General features: G+C 40.3%; 1 protein-coding gene across 1 annotated transcript; it reads right to left on the bottom strand.

Annotated features, from left to right (window-relative positions):
- Window positions 1–1,117: 1,117 nt before the first annotated feature.
- On the bottom strand, window positions 1,118–18,035 carry gng13b (guanine nucleotide binding protein (G protein), gamma 13b). Its single transcript, XM_044331466.1, has 3 exons — window positions 17,600–18,035; window positions 6,889–7,015; window positions 1,118–4,744 (listed from the first exon to the last, which is right to left on the bottom strand). The coding sequence occupies exons 2-3, from the start codon at window positions 6,984–6,986 to the stop codon at window positions 4,639–4,641; spliced, it is 204 nt and encodes a 67-aa protein (XP_044187401.1). The 5' UTR covers window positions 6,987–7,015; window positions 17,600–18,035; the 3' UTR covers window positions 1,118–4,638.
- Between the last annotated feature and the right edge of the window lie 1,378 nt (window positions 18,036–19,413).

The following is a 19,413-nucleotide window of genomic DNA, read 5'->3' as shown; positions in this document are numbered from 1 at the left end:
TGTTTGGGGGGGTTGTTATTTGGGTTATTTTGTTTTGTTTAGCCCTGGCCAATCAGTAGGACGTGACATTCATCCTCCTTTCGGTAATGGAAGCTGTGTTAATGTTTTTTCATGATGACGGCTCTATGTCTCTCCACCAGTCCACCAGATGCCCTCAGGCTTTTCTGCCTGTTTAAGAGTGGACTGAGTGGGAAGAAGGACAGATAAGAGAGGTTGCAGATTATATTCAAGGACCACTTGAGATACTGTTGCTTGCTGCACTGACTCTCGTAGGAACTAAGTGCTAAAGTGAACTGAAACACCGGTTATGTTATTCAGAGCTGCAGCTGTCTTTGTGTTCAATTTATGTTGTGACATGCAGCCTTAATATGCAGCCACTCTGCTTGACAGACTGATTTATTCATATTTTTGTCAACAGCAATATATGCTGAAGTTTATTTTGCTGTGTGTGCTCGTTGTGACTTGTGCACTTTAAGTTGTGTTCATGTGAGTTCTGGGATGGTTTGTGCATATTGTGTTTTCTGGGTTTTTTTGGTTTTCTGTTTGCTCTGCGTTTCCCTTCAGTTCCTTTCTTGTTCTCCTCTCCCACCTGCACCTCATCCCCTCGTCAGTTTAGTTTGTATTGAAGTCCTGGTTTTTAGTTCAGTCTTGTTGGATCCTTTGTTCAGTTTTTCTCTGCTCTGCTTCTGTTTCGCTCTGATCTGCCAGCTTTGTTTTTGCCTACACAAGCCTAAAATAAAGAAGTTATTCTTCAGCCTTGCTCAGCCTGCAGTCTCCTGCATTTGGGTCCACCTGGTCCGCTCCACATAACTGTCGACTTAACAACCGGCACCATTGCGTTCATTTTTGTGGTCATTTTTTCATTGATGTAGCTATTTTTGCTGGCTGCAGCAATTAAATATGACGTCTCTATTCTTAATCCCACCCACCCCCAGCTCTGATTGGCTCATTTGTTTTCCAAACAGGGAAACAGTTTCCAATGAGCACAACACCAGACAGTTTTGAATCTGGAACCAGGTCATTCTTATTGTGAATTTGCAGCTGAAAATACAGTATATTTGATGTGCTTACAGAGATACACACAAAACACATAAAAAATACAACCAATACAACCAAATTGTCTAAAAATCTTCTACTTTATTCAGTAAGATAAATGTTTTTGTAAAACATTCAATAAAAAATGATCTTTAATTTATTGCTCATTGTCATCTTTACACTAGGACTTGATCTGATGCATAATAGGTTTTCCAAAGCACTCTCACAAGGAATATGTTGCTAGATATTTAGACACGATTTTATGCTGTCATTATAATAGTAATAACATACATACGTACGCACGTTCAGATTATATAAAAACAAACCAAACAAGTAAAGTTACAGTAGCCAGACAGAAAAAAACAAACCAGGGACAGGCAGACTCAGGAATCCTCTCACATACTTTTGGAGCATTGGTTTTCAGTTGCTGTGAGCAGACAGCATTTGTTGCTTTTCCAGGGGTGCTGAGAAAGCTTTAAACCATGTCAGGTGAGGGAATAAACTTAAAAATGTAAGATGGTAATTGAAAGCACTTGGGGGAGGGGGGAGCCTAACACTGGAAAAGCTACAAACGTGAAGCTCAAAACTTCAGCTCCTCATACACCGGAAGCCACTTTAAAAGTCCCCATTCATGCATTTATCATGAAACTACCCTTGAATGTTCCAAGTCTAACAGCTAAGCTATACTTTGACACAAAGCTTTCAACACCTAAGCTAATAAAATAAAATAAAATAAAACAAAATAACAAAAAAACAAGGAAATGCATAATCGCAGTGGTGCTTCAACATGCCTCTCATAGGACTTCTAAAATGGCTTCATCCTAAATTCACCGGCCTTGCTTCAGGTATAGTCATACAATTAGGCGTTGTTTTTTTGTTCCAGAGTAACATGTTTCCCAGCAGCATTTTAAAAAATGTGACTCATGTCAGTATGATTGAATCTTTGCCTTTCAGACATGTTTTACAGGAAGTAAGAAGTGCAATTCTTAAGATACATGCATAACATAAACAATTTACTAGCACATCATGGACCATATACTTTAAATTAAATATTTGCAGTAACTTTATAGGACCAAAGTCATCCAATTACAGAGTAGCCTTTGGGGAACTGGGTTATCTGGAAGAAAATGTACATAATGAGACTCATTACAGTACTGAGATGATGTGAGGCTCTCCTGTCCCAAGTCATTTAGAGAATCCCACATCCTTGCCCTCCTCCCCTCATACACATTCTCACTAAGCAGTGTGTGTGTGTGTGTGTGTGTGTGTGTGTGTGTTTTGTTGATCTGCTCGGCATCAGGCCTGCCTCTGTGTACATGTGTATGTGTGTGTGTGATGCAGCTGCATGTGTGTGCATGTACGTATGTGTGCGAAACCACCCACATGGGAGCCTAATGTCCAAATATATGCACACATATACACAGTCGCATGCACATGCACACACACACACACACACACACACACAGGTCAGTTCAGAGGTCAGCGGTGATGTTCAAACCTCATGCCACATATTTACATTCTTGTTTTTAAGGAAACTGTGTACAAGGCAGTAGTAGATGGTGATCTTGCAAGGTGTAGTTTTTTACTTTTTTTTTTTTTTTTAATGTGGTCATTTTCTGTTTTTTTCTCTCAAGTTGGGGTATGAGGGAGAGGGAGTGCAGACGTAGGAGACAAAAAACAAAAGTGGCCTAAAGTGGCAGCACTCGTCGCGAAAAAGGTCTCATCAATAAATAAATAAATAAATAAACCAAGTATTGATCAATAAGTTAATAAGTTAAAGGGGTCCGTCTGTACATGTGTGAAGAGAGGGCAGCTTTGCTAGACAGTGTTGGTTTGCATGTTTAGCGCATGTATACGTTTGTGCGTTGTCCTCAGGGGATGTCGCTAAGGAGGAGAAAGAGCAGTAAACTCAGACCCCTCCAGAGACCCAGAGCCTCATTCTGCTCTGACAACAACAAACAGAGCTGCTATGACACTCTCTCACCCAATGACACTGAGGCACAACAACACTGGTTGCAAATCTCTCAAATCTTTGTAATGTAAATGTGATAACCATGCTTTACGAATAGTGTAAAATAAAAATTACATATGAAAACTGTAGGAGTCACACTGGGACAACTGCTGTGAAAGTTGTTGCTGTCATGGTAAACCTTTCTTCATTCATGCATGTTGTTTCTGTGGTGGAAAGGCTTTGATTGTTTGGTCGAAACTACTTACAGCAAATTTAGTCCAGTGAGATGTCTCATGACTGTTTCAGGCATTCTCTTAAGGTGACGGTATGCTTTAATTAATGCATAATTTGTCAGTTAAGTTGGTGGTTAACATGTATATACACTTATGTATATATGAGTCATTAGTTGACAGTAAAAATGTTTATAATTTGTCAATGCACCATCATCGACTTAGAAGAATAATTCATGCTTTTATAAGCATGCAGCTTGCAGCTTAGGCTCATAATGTATTACAAGTGGCCCCATGTTGGACAGGAAATGCCTCGAATGCGGACAAAAATTGATTTGAAAAGGTTGACGATAAGGACTAAGCGTCTTGCTTTACTCAAAACAAGAAAAAACACATGAAGAGATGATCATAAAGTTATATAATACCAATGTTTCCCCTATAGCTGTATAGGCCTGGGCCCCCCACTCCCCGAGGCCACCACTGCCACCACCCAGTTGTCAACCTAGTGGAAACACTGAATACATTACAGTCATGTAGTCTAAATGATCTTTACATGTAGCTCCTTCGTGTCTTGTAAGGGGGAGTTGTAAAACATTAAAGCCATAGTCTGTGAGCCAATGTAAGATGTAAAGTATCTCCATTTAATTACAGATTATTACAGGTTTTTATAGGTAGTTTATTCAGTTTTACTGAGATATTAACAGCTTTAATGTCACTATTCTGTGAACCACAGACTTAAGCAATCTATTAACTTTCAGGTTTGTTTTATGATAGTGATCATTTTGTAGGAGGAAGTGGTTAATATTTCACCATGAAACAAAACTAAGCCAGCAGATCTGCAGTCATTCTGGCAGTGAGAATGTGACTCTACAGTTTAGTTTACTAGAGCTCATCAGCTCATCAGAAGCGGAAGGAAAAAAAAACTATGCTAACAATGAAGAGTAGAGAAGTCAATTGTAAGAACAGAGAGAAAGCTAGTGACTGGCAGCTGCATAAATAAGTTGTCATATATCCATCATATATCCATCATATAAGTCGTCATATATTGTCATATATCCATATAGAGACATATAGTAGGAGTATTGATCATCGTCGTCATATCATAGTAATGATGCATTGACGTGGCAGGAATAAACTTGCAGTGAAAGTGTGGCAGTCTGGGAAAAACCCAACGTTAGGAGTGTCAGTGTGAGAGTGTGTGTCTGTCAGTGTGTGTTTATGTGCCCTTGTCGGGGATGTGTGTGTTCGGGGGAGGTTGGGGATATCAGCTGTTGTACATTCAAGGTGAGAGGTTAGGAGGCGCTGTCCTGCCATGGCCTCGACGGGCAGGTGGGGGGGGGTCAGGTTCAGGGTGTGTTCTGTAGGTGTGTGTTGGTCAGCACGCTTAAAATTGGAAGGTTTTGGCAGGGTGGACGGCTTCTTCTAGAGAAGGATGCACTTTCCTTTCTCCACCCACGGGTTGTTCTTCATCAGCTCCGGGTTTAGGAAGGGATCCTCAGGGACGCCGTCCTCTATCCACTTCACCAAACTTTGCGGAGAGACAGAGACATTTTTCAAATTCCAGAGGAAGTTTATTACCACAATCCATCCTCTATCCACTTTTCCTCATTTCCATACAAGGCAAGAAAGAGAGGGAGCAACCCAAGAGTAGAAGTAACTAATGTCATTACCTTCTGCAACTGCAGCTTTTTATGTACTTTTGGAGAAAAGTTCATTTTACTTAAGTCCTTTTTGAAGACAGTAGAGTACTTTACTACAGCTGAAATCACATTATCACATCCATTAAAGAGAACAAATGTCATTGGCTCTACATAAGTGTTAAAGGACCAGTGTGTAAGATTTAGGGGGACGTATTGGCAGAAATATTGGCAGAAATGGAATACAACATTCATAAGTATGTTTTCATTAGTGTATAATCACCTGAAAATAAGAATTGTTGTGTTTTCGTTACATTAGAATGAGCCCTTTATATACATAGGAGCGGTTCCTCTTCCACGGAGGCTGCCATGTTGCACCGTCATGTTTCTACAGTGGCCCAGAATGGACAAACCAAATACTGGCTCTAGAGAGGACCTTTTGTGCATTTTACGTTAGTTTCGCGGTAGAATTTCCTACACGCTTAGAGGGGGAAGCAGGGGGGGTTCAGTTGGTTTAGTCTGCAACCTCACCACTAGATCCCACTAAGTCCTACACACTCGTCCTTTAATACTGGAAAGTAGTCATTCACAATATACATCAGTGATTTTTATCTTTGATCTGGTTTTACGTTGTGCACTTTATTGTCTAATTTCAGCATTAAAAAAAATAGTTAGATACTTTGGGGGGGTAAGTAAGATGAGAGGATACCCCTCTCATGTCTATACAGTAAATATGAAGCTACCACTAGTCCTGCAGTCTTGTCATCACTATGAGGTTGCCAGGCAAACTACAGAGCCAAGAAATAGTCCAGCATATAGCCCCCAATCAAACTAGAACGTGTCATTTTTACACTTTGGGTTTTGTACAGATTAATGAAATTAGATATAATGTGTAAACTGAGCTTTAGAGGTGGTGGTAAACAGATTTTGTTACCTTTGCACAGAGTCAGGCTAGCTGTTCCCCCTCAGTCTTTATGCTAAGCTATGCTAACCAGCTGCTGGCGTTGGCTTCATATTTACAGTACAGCCATGACAGTGGTATCAATCTACACATCTCACTCTCTGCAAGCAAGCAAATAAGCACATTTCTCAAAATGTCAAACTATTCCCTATATTCAGTTAGTTATCCATAGTCCACATCCAAGTAACAGTACTTCAATAAGAAAATTCACTCTTTCAATGACTGCTTCTCTTATTTTCTTTAGTAGTTCTTCTGGTCACAAGAGATTTAAGCAGGGTTTCAAAACACTGACGCTGAGTACTTTTGTACTGTGCATGAAAAACAGCAGCCTCAGATCAAGTGTTGAGAGTTTAGTTGTCTTAATTGGCTCTGAATCTACTGACACTGCAGTCAGAGCCAGAGAGGCAGACAGTGAGTGGTGCTTAATGACAGCTGCAGCTTTGCTTAAAGCTTAGATCTGTGCTGTAGCTGTGACAATAGCCATCAAGGCTGCGTTAGTTTGTGAAGTTATATCAGTAGTGACTGTTTTATCATTGTGGTGGAATGACTCGTGCTGTTAACCCTACTGTTCAAACTCCTTATGCTGATGCTGATTAAGGCTATTTACAAAGTATGGGAAGTTCATCTGCATGAGGCTGAGGCTGATGGGAATGTCATTAGTTTTGCACATATTTGGTCATAAACCAAATATTGGACAAATTCAAAGTCTGACCTAATTACGGCGCTTGATGAAAAGTCAGAGGATCACCAAAGTTATTATAGTTTATTTTGAAGGGGACATAAATGTCATACCAGATTTCATGACAGTCACTCTAATAGTTGTGCAGACATTTTACTCAAAACCAAAAATGTCAACCTCAATGTCCAGGTAGAAGAAAAGTCGGGGGATCACCAAAGAAGGGTTCATCCTCTCAGGACCATGAATGTCTGTATAAAACTTAATGGCAATCACTCCAGTACTTTTTGACAAAGTAAAAAGTTACTTTGTTATTGACCTCAGAGCTACTTATCATTGTTTTTTTGGTGCCTGAACTATGCAGATGTTTGTAGAGCTATTGTGGACTAACTACTCACTCAGTAACTGTTTTGGAGGACTTCTCTCTTTTGAAGGCCAGCTGGTACTTGAGGCTCTCCACCTCCTTCTTCATCTGGGGCAGGTCCATCTCATCCATGACTGCAGCTTGATGTAGGGCTTTTCTACCTGTACATAGCGAGAGGAAGCCAGAGTTATATTTATACAGCGCACACTGCTGTTCAATTGCAGGCAGACACACTCAATACAACTGTGCCCTGCAGCAGTAAGTACACCAAGAGATACATCTGATTTATAACTGCTGCTTAGCGATTCCACCTACAGGAAGGAAGAATGGGGGCTGTTAAATTCTGCGAGTACAAACAAGTGCTGCCAAAACTGGCAGACCCATTTAGCACTACTGGATACAATCATTTGCGCTCTTTTGTGTCCTTTGGGCCGCATGTTTCTGCTAAAAAGACAAGTTCAGTTCAACAAAAGCCCTAAAGCTATTTAATTTGATTACCTTTGCGACTAGCACAACTGCAGTTCAAGAGCAAATCAAATTGATGCAAATTTGGTTCATTGCTAGTGCATTGCCACCTGTAGTTTCCTATATTCAAACCAAGATTCATGACAGCAGGTTAGAGTAGAGTTTTTAATACCTGTAGGGAGGAAGAGGACAAAATGTTTTGCCACTATACCCAAAAAGAGGGAAAAAAGAACAACCCCCTTTGCCCTTAACCCTCACCCTCATCATATGTGGTGGTTTTTGGAGGCAGAGATGAACCTTTAATACTGCATGTTCAGGGTAGTTTTACAAGAGAAAGGAGGAATATGTTATTTGTTGCTATGACACATGCAGATAAAGCAATGAAGCGAATTCAGAATTTCACCATGATATCACGGCCAGGATTTGGACAAACAACCTTAATCATCCTGTTTCAAGCGACAGACCCTTGTTATTTACAGTAGGGTCATCAGTGAGGTAAGGGGTGAAGGAGACATACCTCATTTACAGTTGACAGGAATAGTCTTACAGGGCGGGAGATGACGCAAGCTAATATAGTTACTCCTGTGCAAAATGTTTAAGTGTTCTATTAGAGTAAATGCTTTTAAGCAGCTTGATACCTTTTATCATATTTGGGAAATACCATACTCTTTTCTTCAGCACTTCTTGGATCTTCTCAAGTTTAAATTTTCCCTCCAAATGTAACTAAGTACTAAGTTCCTAAAACTACTACAAAATCTGAACCACACATCCTGCGTAATATGATTCGTACCCCTTTACACAACCTTTAGAGATTAATGCATCAGTAATATGCACTTAAACAGGTCATATCCATTTCGTCTGCATGAGTGCATTTTATCATGTCATGAGGTATTAACTGTAATTGAAGTTGAAGATGGAGTTTTATATGAGAAAAATGGAAAAACGCATTTAACTATCATATATCATATCATGTAATATATCATCTTAATATGTAACATTATATAGGTCTATCTGTATATAATGGTCTGAGTGATTGAAATTACTTTGGTTAATGCTAAATTTAAGGTTATACTTTGTTAATTAATGCAGTATTGTAGGACTAATAGTTATAGAAACTAAAATCATGATGTACAGATATATGAGCTAATCAGTGCAGCCGTCTAGTAGGCCTACACTTCAACCTTGGGCAAGAAGGAGAAAGACACATGTAACCAGGTCAAAGAGTCCCTTCACAGCTTGCATTAAAATGTGTCTCGTATCTAGATTGTATCTAGATATGATTTAACCTGCATACATTTACACCTGGTATTAATATGTGTCTCCAGTGTCCACACTGAGATCTGATCGCTTTGTCCAGCTCAAACAACCAAACGTCACATCCTCCTCATCCCCTTCACCAGGGAAAACGTGGGTCGATCACCCAGCACTGCATCCATTTCATTTAAAAAGGGACAAGTTACCCTGCCCCTGCCACTTTTCTTGTTTCTTGTCCATGGCTTTTCTGTATGCCAGTTTCATGTGTTTAATTTTTCAGTGACACTACAACCAGGACCACTTGTAGCCATTCTTCACCATTTGCTTAGCCATTACTTCATAAATGGCTCGACTGCAATAAGAATTGCCAAGTTTCGCTTGTATATTTTTGTCAGACCAAATTGTTAGCAGACACTTCATCTCGTCTTGACGCCATCCACAAGTGCCTTGAATATCCACAGCTTTCCTACTGCTTTCGTGCTAGTAGCTTAGCTCGTTAACTGGCTAAATGGCTGCTACTAAACACTGACCAATATATCAGTCAGCCGATATTATTGGCCTATCACAGATATATCAGTATCAGCATATATGTTGTCTGATATGCACCGATATACATATATATATATATATATATACATAGTTGTCACATGTGGATTGACAACACAGTTGCATTTACACTTGCGTTCCATGTGGTCACAATGCGCCCCTGACCACCTCTGGAGGTGGTTTGCCGATCGGATCACAATCTATCCTCAACACGTCTTGAGTGCATTTATACCTCTACTTTCATGTGGTCAAGCACTATCTGATTGCAATCTGATCACCCAAAAATGCATTTTAATGCAAGGTGTAACAGCATGACACCACTTTTCTGTAAATGTACTGTGGTGTTCAGGTTAGCAGTCAAGGGGACTGAGCCATAGAAAATGTTTCTCAAAATCTCAGAAACATTTGTCACATTAAATAAACATTTTAAAAAATTCTTCACTTTCTTTCCATGAGTGAACCAAGAAGAGCAATATCTCTCTCATATGAGAGTTAAGTACAGAGTATGAGTCTGAACTTGGACTGGAGGCAGGGGGTAACAGCTAGCGTGGCGTTGTCCAAATTGAAAAAATACACCTACTAGCATCTCCAAGCAAAAATCAGTTGTTGTTTTTACATTTTCGTGTGCACATTAAAAAAATAAACACATTGTGTAAATTAATAAGCTTTAGACATGTTGGTATGCAATTTTTTAAAACTTTGGACAGTTTAGCTTTTTCCTTGTGTTTTTAATCTTTATGCTAAGCTAGGCTAAACACCTGACCTCCTGATTCTGACTAGCTCCTTAACGCTCAGACATGAGAGTGGTGTCTATCTTCTCATGTCACTTTCAAAAAGAAAGTGATGAAGAACAATTTCCAAAATTTTTAATTATTCCTTTAAAAAAACAGTATATTCAGGACTTTACATAACCCACTGAGGCACACATACGTATTTGGTTGTGAAGGGTTAAAGTGAAAGGAAGGGCCTCTGTGAAATGTATTGCACAGGCCATGCACAGTTTGTACCTATATCTCTGTAAGACAATCAGATATTTAGAACTAAATGATTTGAGTTGCATTTGTATCTCCGGATACTGAGGCCAAGAAAGCCAAACATGTGGTCAACTCTCTACAGGAATCTTCATTCTCTTCCGCTGCGTCTTTTTCTTTGTCTGTTCCTCCCTCCCTCCCTCTCTCTCTCTCCCTCTCACTCCCCACCCACGCTCTGTGTCCACCATACTCTCTCAATAATACTCTTCCCCTCTTGTGTGTGTACTTGAGTTTGTGAGCTTTTATGTGTATATGTGTGTGTCTGTGTGTGTGTGTCTGTGTGTGTGTGTGTGTGTGTGTGTGTGTTTGTGCGTGCCTGTGTGAGTCATTTGAGGATTCGGATGAGCCGAGTGCTTGTCTGGTCTGCACTCAGAATTGATCTTATTGAGGTGCTTCAACACAGAAACAACAATGGTATTTTTAAGGGACATTAAATAATACTTGATATTATGTAATTGTCCTTTATGAGAGTTTAGTGAGTGAGGGGGCATTGAGGCAGAAAATAGAAGCTCTGGATGCAACAACTACTTCACAGCTTGGTCCGGATGCTAATGAACTATGAAAGCCTTAACAATACTACATTTTTCATTTTAATGGCTCTTAAGCTCTAAATGTCTATGTTTATTTGAAAAATACTGTAGTTAGAATGGTGGTTGGGTGTTTTTAAAAACTGAAAAAATATACCATAAAAGAATAATTTATTGTTTAAAACATACATTCTTTTATTCTATATATCCTAACTAAATCACACATCAGGAAGTAATGTTCAATACCAGTATACAGTGTAAATATTGTCTGTTAAATGACTAGTTTGACATTTTGGGAAAGCTGGTTAGCTTAGCTTAGCATTAACACAGCTAGTCTGGCTCTGTTGGAAGTAAACAAAATCCGCCTACCAGCATCTAAAGCTCACTGATTAAAATGTTATCTGACTGTTAGCTGTTCGCTGTTTGACGCTTTCTATTGACCGTACAGATATGAGAGTGGTATTGATCTTGGCAAAAGAAGCGAATATGCCAAAAATGTCCCCAGTGTGAAATGGTGTAACACACTATTTGGAAAACATGACACAAATAGACAAAATGACAAGAAGTATCACATAGAAAAATCATGCTACTAATACTGCCTTTGTGAGTAATGAACAATAATTTTTTTACATAGATCATCAATATTTCAGTAACACTGAGTGATAACTGGGAGTTAATGATTTTTCCCTCCTCAAAATGGATATTTAGAGCGTTGGAGAAGGACAAATCAATCATCTGGCTGAACGTCTAAAAGCCTTCATCTGCTGCACTGAAACTCCAAAAATCAGAAACCCCCTGCTGAAACTGGCTGATTTCAACTACTTTAATGTTTTTTATTTGAACATCTTGGTCCCATATGACAACTATTACTTGAATTTATCCCGAGAGGAGATACGAGAATAGAACGTGGCATGATAAAGGCAGGACTGAGACTGGCTGTGAGAAAGACAAAAAGAAACTAATGAGTTAGTGGGGTGTGTGTATATGTGTGAGTTTGAGGAAAACACCAGGTGCAATATTAAATGACAACGTGTGTGTGTCTTACCAATATTAGAGATAGAGAGAGGCAGAGCGATGGCCAGTTCCTGTCTGAGATCAGGTTTCAGCAGCGTTCTCAAGAGACGACAGGAGGATTGGATTCTTTCCTCTTTCTAACTCTATCACTCACCATTTCCTTCATCCCTGTTTTCCCTCGCTCCGTCTTTTCCACTTTCACTTTTGTTTGTCTGCTCTATCCATCTCCCTCTCTTCTTCTCTGTCCTCTGAATTCTTCTCTGCCGGTGTCTGTTTGTCTGCTGTCTTCTTCATTTTTCCTCTACTAATTCATTGTCTCATCCTCGCTTTGTGTTTCACTTTCTCTGTTGCCATCTCGGTCACTATATTCCTGAAAGAGGGATGCCAGTTCTGAGGTCGTTTCAGGATTTTCCCTGCCTATCTAACTCAAAGGTGTGCCGCCTTTGTATTACTGGCGGTTGCCTTTGTTAAAAACTCCAGAATGTGATGTTGATGGAACAAAAAAGGCAGAACTCAACTGGGAGGGCAGCGCAGCCTCTACAGCGCACACACGCTTGAGTTATCTTATAGTTCATCTTCACGTTAGCGGAGCGGAGCAGCAAACCCCAGCAGTAACAATCGACATCGGCTGACCAACGCACCCTGCTGCATTAAAAAACTTGAACCAGCTCTGAGGTGAAGAAAATAACCCAGTGCTCAGTCTGTTTCACCTCAAAAACCCTTGGACAGCATCTTGGACAACGATGGCTTTCTCGGAGCTAATGGTGCAGCAGAGAGGCTGCTTTCCACTGCTGGAGACATGACAATAATAACAACACAGTGGAGCACTCCGCCTTCCTCTCATTTTGTTATTCTCATACAGGGAGGAGACTGTAAGATGTTTTCAGATGAATTAATTTCTAAATTAATGCAGTTTACTTTTTAAAATAAAAAGGCTCTGGACCATTTATCTTATCTGCCAGTCCTGTTTCATATTGTATTTCAGTGGACTAAGGACACCAGTCAATGGTTTGGCACATAGTGTACTGGGAGCAAGAGACTGAAAATAGTGGCCTCTTTTCTATTCATTCAATCGAGAATCGGTTTTGAATTGAGAGAATCGATTCTGAATCGGCATCCAAGTATTGTGATAATGTTGAATCAGGAGATCGTCCCAGGCTTACAAAATCAACACTCTCATTTGTCACAACCTTTATTTTTCATCTTTTTGTTCCATCTTGGTATAACATTTAAGTCCATATGGACACTTTTATCTGTCAAATCATGATTTTTTCACTTAAGCACATGACACATAGGTGTGTGCACAAACTGTGTATGCAGCCCCACGCATGTTCTCCAGTATGTTCCATATCAACATTTTGCAACTTAACAGATATATTAATGAACTTTGCTTCATTAAGTTGGCATTATGTTCCCTTCAAAACATATTTGTAGCAAATTTAAATGAAAGTCATGTGTGCTCTATGTGCCCAACACATTCATGGTCAGAAGCTTTTCACTTATGTGCTCAGTGAGTAACTTTCATGAAAATGAATGGTCCATCATCTTGGACCACACTTTCCAATTCTTACTATACTTCAATGGGAAAAGGTTTGATTTTGAGTGTCAAAGTGTAAGCTGACGAAAGGATCCGTCTCTTATGAAGACATGTGTATTCTTGTAATAGAAATTCAGATGTAAATCAAAATATAAAATTCCATAAGAGCCAAGAAGCCAACAAGAACACCATAAAACTTCAACTTATTTGACATTATTAACTGATTGATAATGATATTTCTGTTATTTCTGTAATTACAATATTAGAAATTAGACTTATGTAGCTTATAGGTATGAAAACATTCAAACGGATGTTTTTAATCATAGTTCTCCCTCTTTTTTCTCATCTATCCACCTGCCTCTATCCATTATATTTCATATTTACCTTTTCCATTGTCCTGTCTCCCTCTCCTTCTCAAATTACTGTGCCTGTCATTTGTTGAATAGCCACCCATGTACACACTGTATGCCTTCTTTTATCTCCACTACTAGTTAATTAAAATCCGATCAAACTTTAAGACTTATACACCCAGATAGGTAAACATTCGACCAATATTCTGTATGCTAGTAATATGCCATTTATGCCATTATATTTGTTCTGGTTTCTGTGGTTTACTGTTGTGTTACACTGTGCAGTTAAATCAAAAAGATTAGTTGAAGCAGGCAGGTTTCCCTCTGCTGCATTCTCACTTTCTCCCTTTCATTGCTCTCTGATATCTGTTTTCCTTCTGTCTCCTGCTGTCTTCCACATGCCTCCTCACTAAGCACTCCCTGTCCAATTCCCCAAATTTCAAATACTTAATCCATTACTCCACACATTAGAAATCTCTCTCTCTCTCTCTCTCTCTCTCTCTCTCTTTGTTGCCCAGCCAGGAGTTAGACACGTTATGGTTGTTATTGATAAAACCACTTAAAATAACACATTCCACCAAAACCAGCAGTCATTTTGAAAAGTGCTCCTGTACTAAAAGACCAATAAATCGCCGACAAATTTATTCTTATCCCCTGATAGAATCACTATAAACCAATCCCATAAACCCCCGTCTGCTTACTGTCACATGCAGGACCTTTTCTCACTGTTCTGAAGAGGATGAACATATCGGAGGTATTTTTTCCACTGGCATTCTACCATGTGCCATTAGAAGAAACTCTAAAAGCTTTGTCCCTTGTTCACACAGGATGTGGAGAGGATGTGCACTAGGTGTACCCTGCTCACTTTTGAGTGAACACACCAAGTTTGTGCTCTTCAGACACGTGTAGATATAACAAAGATACACAGTGGAAATACACTGCAAACCGACTGTACTTTTAATGTTACTGTCAGTTAATTCACACGGTGTTAAGTGTTTTTTTCTGATGATGTACCGAAGTTCTGCTGGCTTCATTGAACAGTGACCTCCTGCATGTACGAGGTGTTTTGCAGTCAAGTGTTAAGTGGTTGAGATGAGAGTCAGCACCTCCAAGTCCAAGGCTGTGGTACTCTATCAGCAAACATTTGATTGCCCTCTTCATGTTGGAAACGAGTTACTATCCCAAGTGAGAGAATTGGACTGCCCACTGTTCACATGTACTTTGTACTTGTAGCCCAGTGGTGCTTTGAGATAGATGCTGTCATGCTCACAATGGTGACATGCTGATGTTTAGCAGGTATGATGTTGACCATTTTCGCCATATTAATTCAGCATGTTAGCATGCTAACATTTGTTAATTAGCACTAAACATTAAGTACAGCTCAGACAACAGAGTTTCGAAGTGGGAAGGGCTGCTTGTTCCATTCTATATCTCCACTTCAAACGAAGCTCAGGATTCTGCCAGATAATGTAACAATCCTAGAGGTTTATATTATGACCACCAGTCTCAATTATTTCAACTTTGATTCTGAATATAACGTTTTGTTCATGTTTTTGGCATGGCAGACGGCCCAGAATACTATAACAATTGGCTGTATCTTGCTGAGATGTACCTTGGGAGTCATAGTTAACTCCTTCTCTGAAATTTTTATGTGCACAGTCTTGTAACTTGTAACAATGGCACTAGACGAAAAAGTCAAGGCATCACCGTTAGTTAGTACAATTCATCCTGAAGGGGACATGAATGTCTTTACCAAGTGTCATGGCAATCCATCCAATAGTTGTTGAGATATTGCCATTTGACCAAAGTGGTGGACCAACCAACAATGCCATCCATAGAGCCACACCGCTAGCATGCCTAAAAAGTTAAAAGCTTGAATGTTCTTCATCTGCTCTACATGATGATGTTGTTTTATTTAACTGGGCTGATAAATCACAGAAGAAATAAACATCTAGTCAGCTTGTTTGTGTTCTGCATACCCTTTAAACAAGGCTACATCTCCATTTTGACTGTAACAACAGCACCCTGTGCTTACCAGCAAATTCACCATAAAATCTGACTTACAGCCAAAAACAAATTATTACAGCTATTACTGGCAGTAGAGGCTGCCAGCCTTCATGACAGTGGTCTCATTTTTTCAGTATTTATACTATAATTAATATCATGATGATTAAATTATTTAAATTTGCTATGTTATTACCTTCAAACCATAGCAGTCACGGGTAAATAAGGACCTCAGTATCGTGTAATAAATGTTGGTTGAGAGTCAGCGCAGCGGTATGTGGTGTTTGGTTGAGGTTTCGGTGCGTATGCAGTGGTTACTGCAGCGGATATGGAGCTGTAATTCTAAACTGGGACACTTTGTCATGAAGGGGGGTCAGGTTTGCTTCAAGATAATGCTCAAGTATTATAAAAGATGAAGAACAAGTTAATTACATTTTCTTTATTAAAAATGATTTTTTTGAGAACTTCTAATCAACCTTTTCTTTCTCCTCTCAATGTGAATGCAATTAGGCTGAGTCCGGTAGCTCGGTGTGTTTTGTCACAAGTAATTAATAACTCACCAGTGCTCAGAAATTTCTTTTTCAGTCAAAAGTGTGGCTCGGCATCCAAAAGGCTGTGGTGTATTTGTGCGTGTGTGTGTGTGTGGTGCTTTTTAAAGATTTATTTGGGTGGGTGTGTCGAGGGGAATGTAGGGTGGTTGTTTTAGGGGAGAGTATGTAGGTCGCATGGTGATTTGGGTCAAAAGCATCCAAAGATTAACCTCTACCCCCTGTCTCCTCCGCTGTCTTCCCAGCCTCACACAGTAATGTACTGTATGTGTGCATGTCAGTGGAGCAGGTGGCAGCGTGAGGTGAGCTGCCACCAATGTTTAATGTGTCGAATCGCTCTATCTGACTTTAATGATGATGGCAGCGAGGAAGCCGCTTGAAGGATAAACTGGGAAAGCAAAAGGTGAAAGGGACATGAAAAAGTGAGTGAAAGAGGTAAAGACAAAAACAAGAAAATAAGAGAGGAGGAGAGATGAGAGGCCAGAGAGACAGATGAAGGCAGAGAAAACAGAAACAGCCTCTATAGCTACTGCATTGTAAATAGAGACTAAAAATAGAAAGGAACAGGCAGAGCTCCTCTGGCCAGCTGAGAGTGCAGACTAAGAAAGAAGAGGCTCTTTGCCGTTTAACTGAGGAGGAGACGCTGCTGACGATAATAAATGCCAGAAGCTGACAGACGATGTTTGAGCTTTTACAACCAGGCGATCTGTTCGGCACTTCAATGAGCTCTGCTGCTGTGTGAAGCGACTGGGACCAGTCCAGCTGATATCACACCAGCAGCCCTGCCCGCATGGGGAAATGTCCAGTCGATCGGGTCCGATCAATAGGCCTGAGCTGGGCTGGAGGGAATGGATGTTTGTGTCAGAACACACACAGGTCAATTGTTATATACCAGTCCCACTGTTTGCTCATTGTAAGGAACCGGTCAGAGTGCTCTAATGTGTGTGTGTGTGTGTGTGTGTGGCCCCTGTGGGGTAAAAAGGAGACATTCCAAGGCTGAGGTATAAGACAGGCATCATCTATCCTCAAAACCAGGTCGGCTGAGGCCAGAGAGACAGAGAGAGAGATGGAGGAGGAGGAAGTGCAGAGGAGAAATGTAAGTTTTATGTAACATTCGTGGGATCCATATGTCCCAGTACAAAGGTGTGTGTGTGTGTGTGTGTGTTGGGGGGCTGGAGGCGGACAGCACAAAGTATGAAATCAACCATATTGTTTGCACTTTCTGAAATAAACACAGTGTTCCCTTGTCACTGATGACATGCATGTGCAGTCTTTAGTTCTTTTGTAAATGACCACTAGAAACTCATTTTTGGGCTACTTTGATGCCCATCTTGTGTATATTTTATGCTACAGAAGGGCCTGTAAAACCCCAATAAAGACCCCACAGTGTTGGCACAACGGGCACAGTGAATGGCCACAGCAGACCATAATGGTATAATGTGGCTAACAGAGACAGTCACATCTCTTACCTCACTGATGCGCCGGTGTAGGCTGTTGCTCTTTCCGAGTCTGACCGGTGCAGTTGAACCACAGGCAGAGAAGACAGGTGGACCGGCACACGGATAGGGGGTTTTATTTCCCAGCGAAAAAGCTTAGAAAAAAAGGAGCGGATTTAATGTCCAAAGACTTAGTTTAGCTCGGTATCCGCTCCACGGAGAAGATCAAGGATAAAATCCGCAGTCTCCGGAGTAAAACAGCCGGTGACGATCAGTCTGAGGCTGTCTGGAGTGCTGGGGGACTCTCTTCTTTGTCAGTAGCCCGGTAGTCCGGTTTATCTGTGCTGCTGGGGCTGCACGAGAATGAGGGAGACAGACAGGAAGAGGACAACTTAACGAGCTGGTCCGGTGCGCGCTCTGCCGTTCACTCTCAGCTCCTCTGCTGGGATCCTCCTATATGAGCGTCCGTGCGCGTGCGCGCGTGTTTGAGAGAGAGAAAGAGAGAGAGGGAGAGAGAGAGAGTGAAGGGGGAGAGAGTTTGTGTGTCAGTCCCTGAGGATGTGTTCAGAGTTGACCAGGCGAGGCGGGGGGAAAGAGGGTGTTTAAGCAGGTATCACAGTCAAGGAAGGAAAGACTTCAAACTGTCTTCACTGTGTGTGTGTGTGTGTGTGTGTGTGTGTGCGTGTGTGTGCGCGCGCGCGCGTGTGCGCGTGTTTAAACCCTTTTTTGCCCCCATTGCCAGACTCTGGATTTTTGCCCTAATATGGCCACTTATAGCTGCATCTGCAAAGGCAGATTTAGTTTCCCACTGAGAGGGGGAAACATATTTGGGTTTGTTAAATGTCGCATATGAGAAAAACTGCATTTGGGCAGAGAACAGAATAAGAGCTGGAGCTTGTTTGATTATACAGCACATGTTGTGTCTTAATTGTTGATTCTGTGATTGTATATTTGTGATGTAGTAGTTTGTATAACATTTTAATTACTCCTAACTCTAATTTCATACTTTACATATATTACTCTGTCAGTCCACATGATGCATAATGACTTACATTTTTAATGGAAATCTCAATGCGAACACATGCACACTTCATATCAGTCCAGCAGCGCAAAGGTCATTCTTATTCATATGTTCAGGTGTCCTATTGAGAGGGAAAACGCTTGATTAAACAACATGCATGCAAGAATGGGTGCTGTTTTGTTTGTTTTAACATGAACACATGAACAGAAAACTCGATAGAAACACAAATGTAACATTAAAAGGCTAAATTTCCTAAAGAAACTGTACACATGCTTGCAGCTGAAAATTCCCAGTTGAAGCATTTGAAATTGCTGAATTGCTTAAATAGATGACGTTGCAGTTGAAGTGGCAGTCAAAATAGTACAAATACTTAAAATTATAATATGTAACTATTCTGTATTAAAATGTCTAAAAACAACTATACCTATGTAATATATTTTGCTGTGTTGTGTACTTACAGTATCCCAAATGTTTCCAACAATTTCCAAATCCAGAGAAATCCGTAATTTAATCAAGGCAACAGTCCGTTTCATTTGGTCGCCTGTCAATGGTGTCAAACTCCCTCTACCAAAGAGTACATGCACACAAGATGCATGCGTTGGTGGTGTGGTTGTCTGCCACAATGGTGTCTACCAAAGAGTATACGCATACAAGGTTGGTGTTGTGGTTGTTTCCCAGAAACTGCCATAAATTGACTCTTCAGTTTTCAGTTTTCATTCAGTTTTAAGCCACATTTTTATGACAAACTTTTTAGATCTTGATCGTTTTTAACTATATCTTTTCACCAGATAAAAGATTTTAGTCATCGGACATCTGGATCTTAAGT

Source organism: Thunnus albacares, chromosome 17, assembly GCF_914725855.1.
Source record: "Thunnus albacares chromosome 17, fThuAlb1.1, whole genome shotgun sequence".
Taxonomy (NCBI): Eukaryota; Metazoa; Chordata; class Actinopteri; order Scombriformes; family Scombridae; genus Thunnus; species Thunnus albacares.
This window is presented reverse-complemented; position numbering and strand designations above follow the sequence as displayed.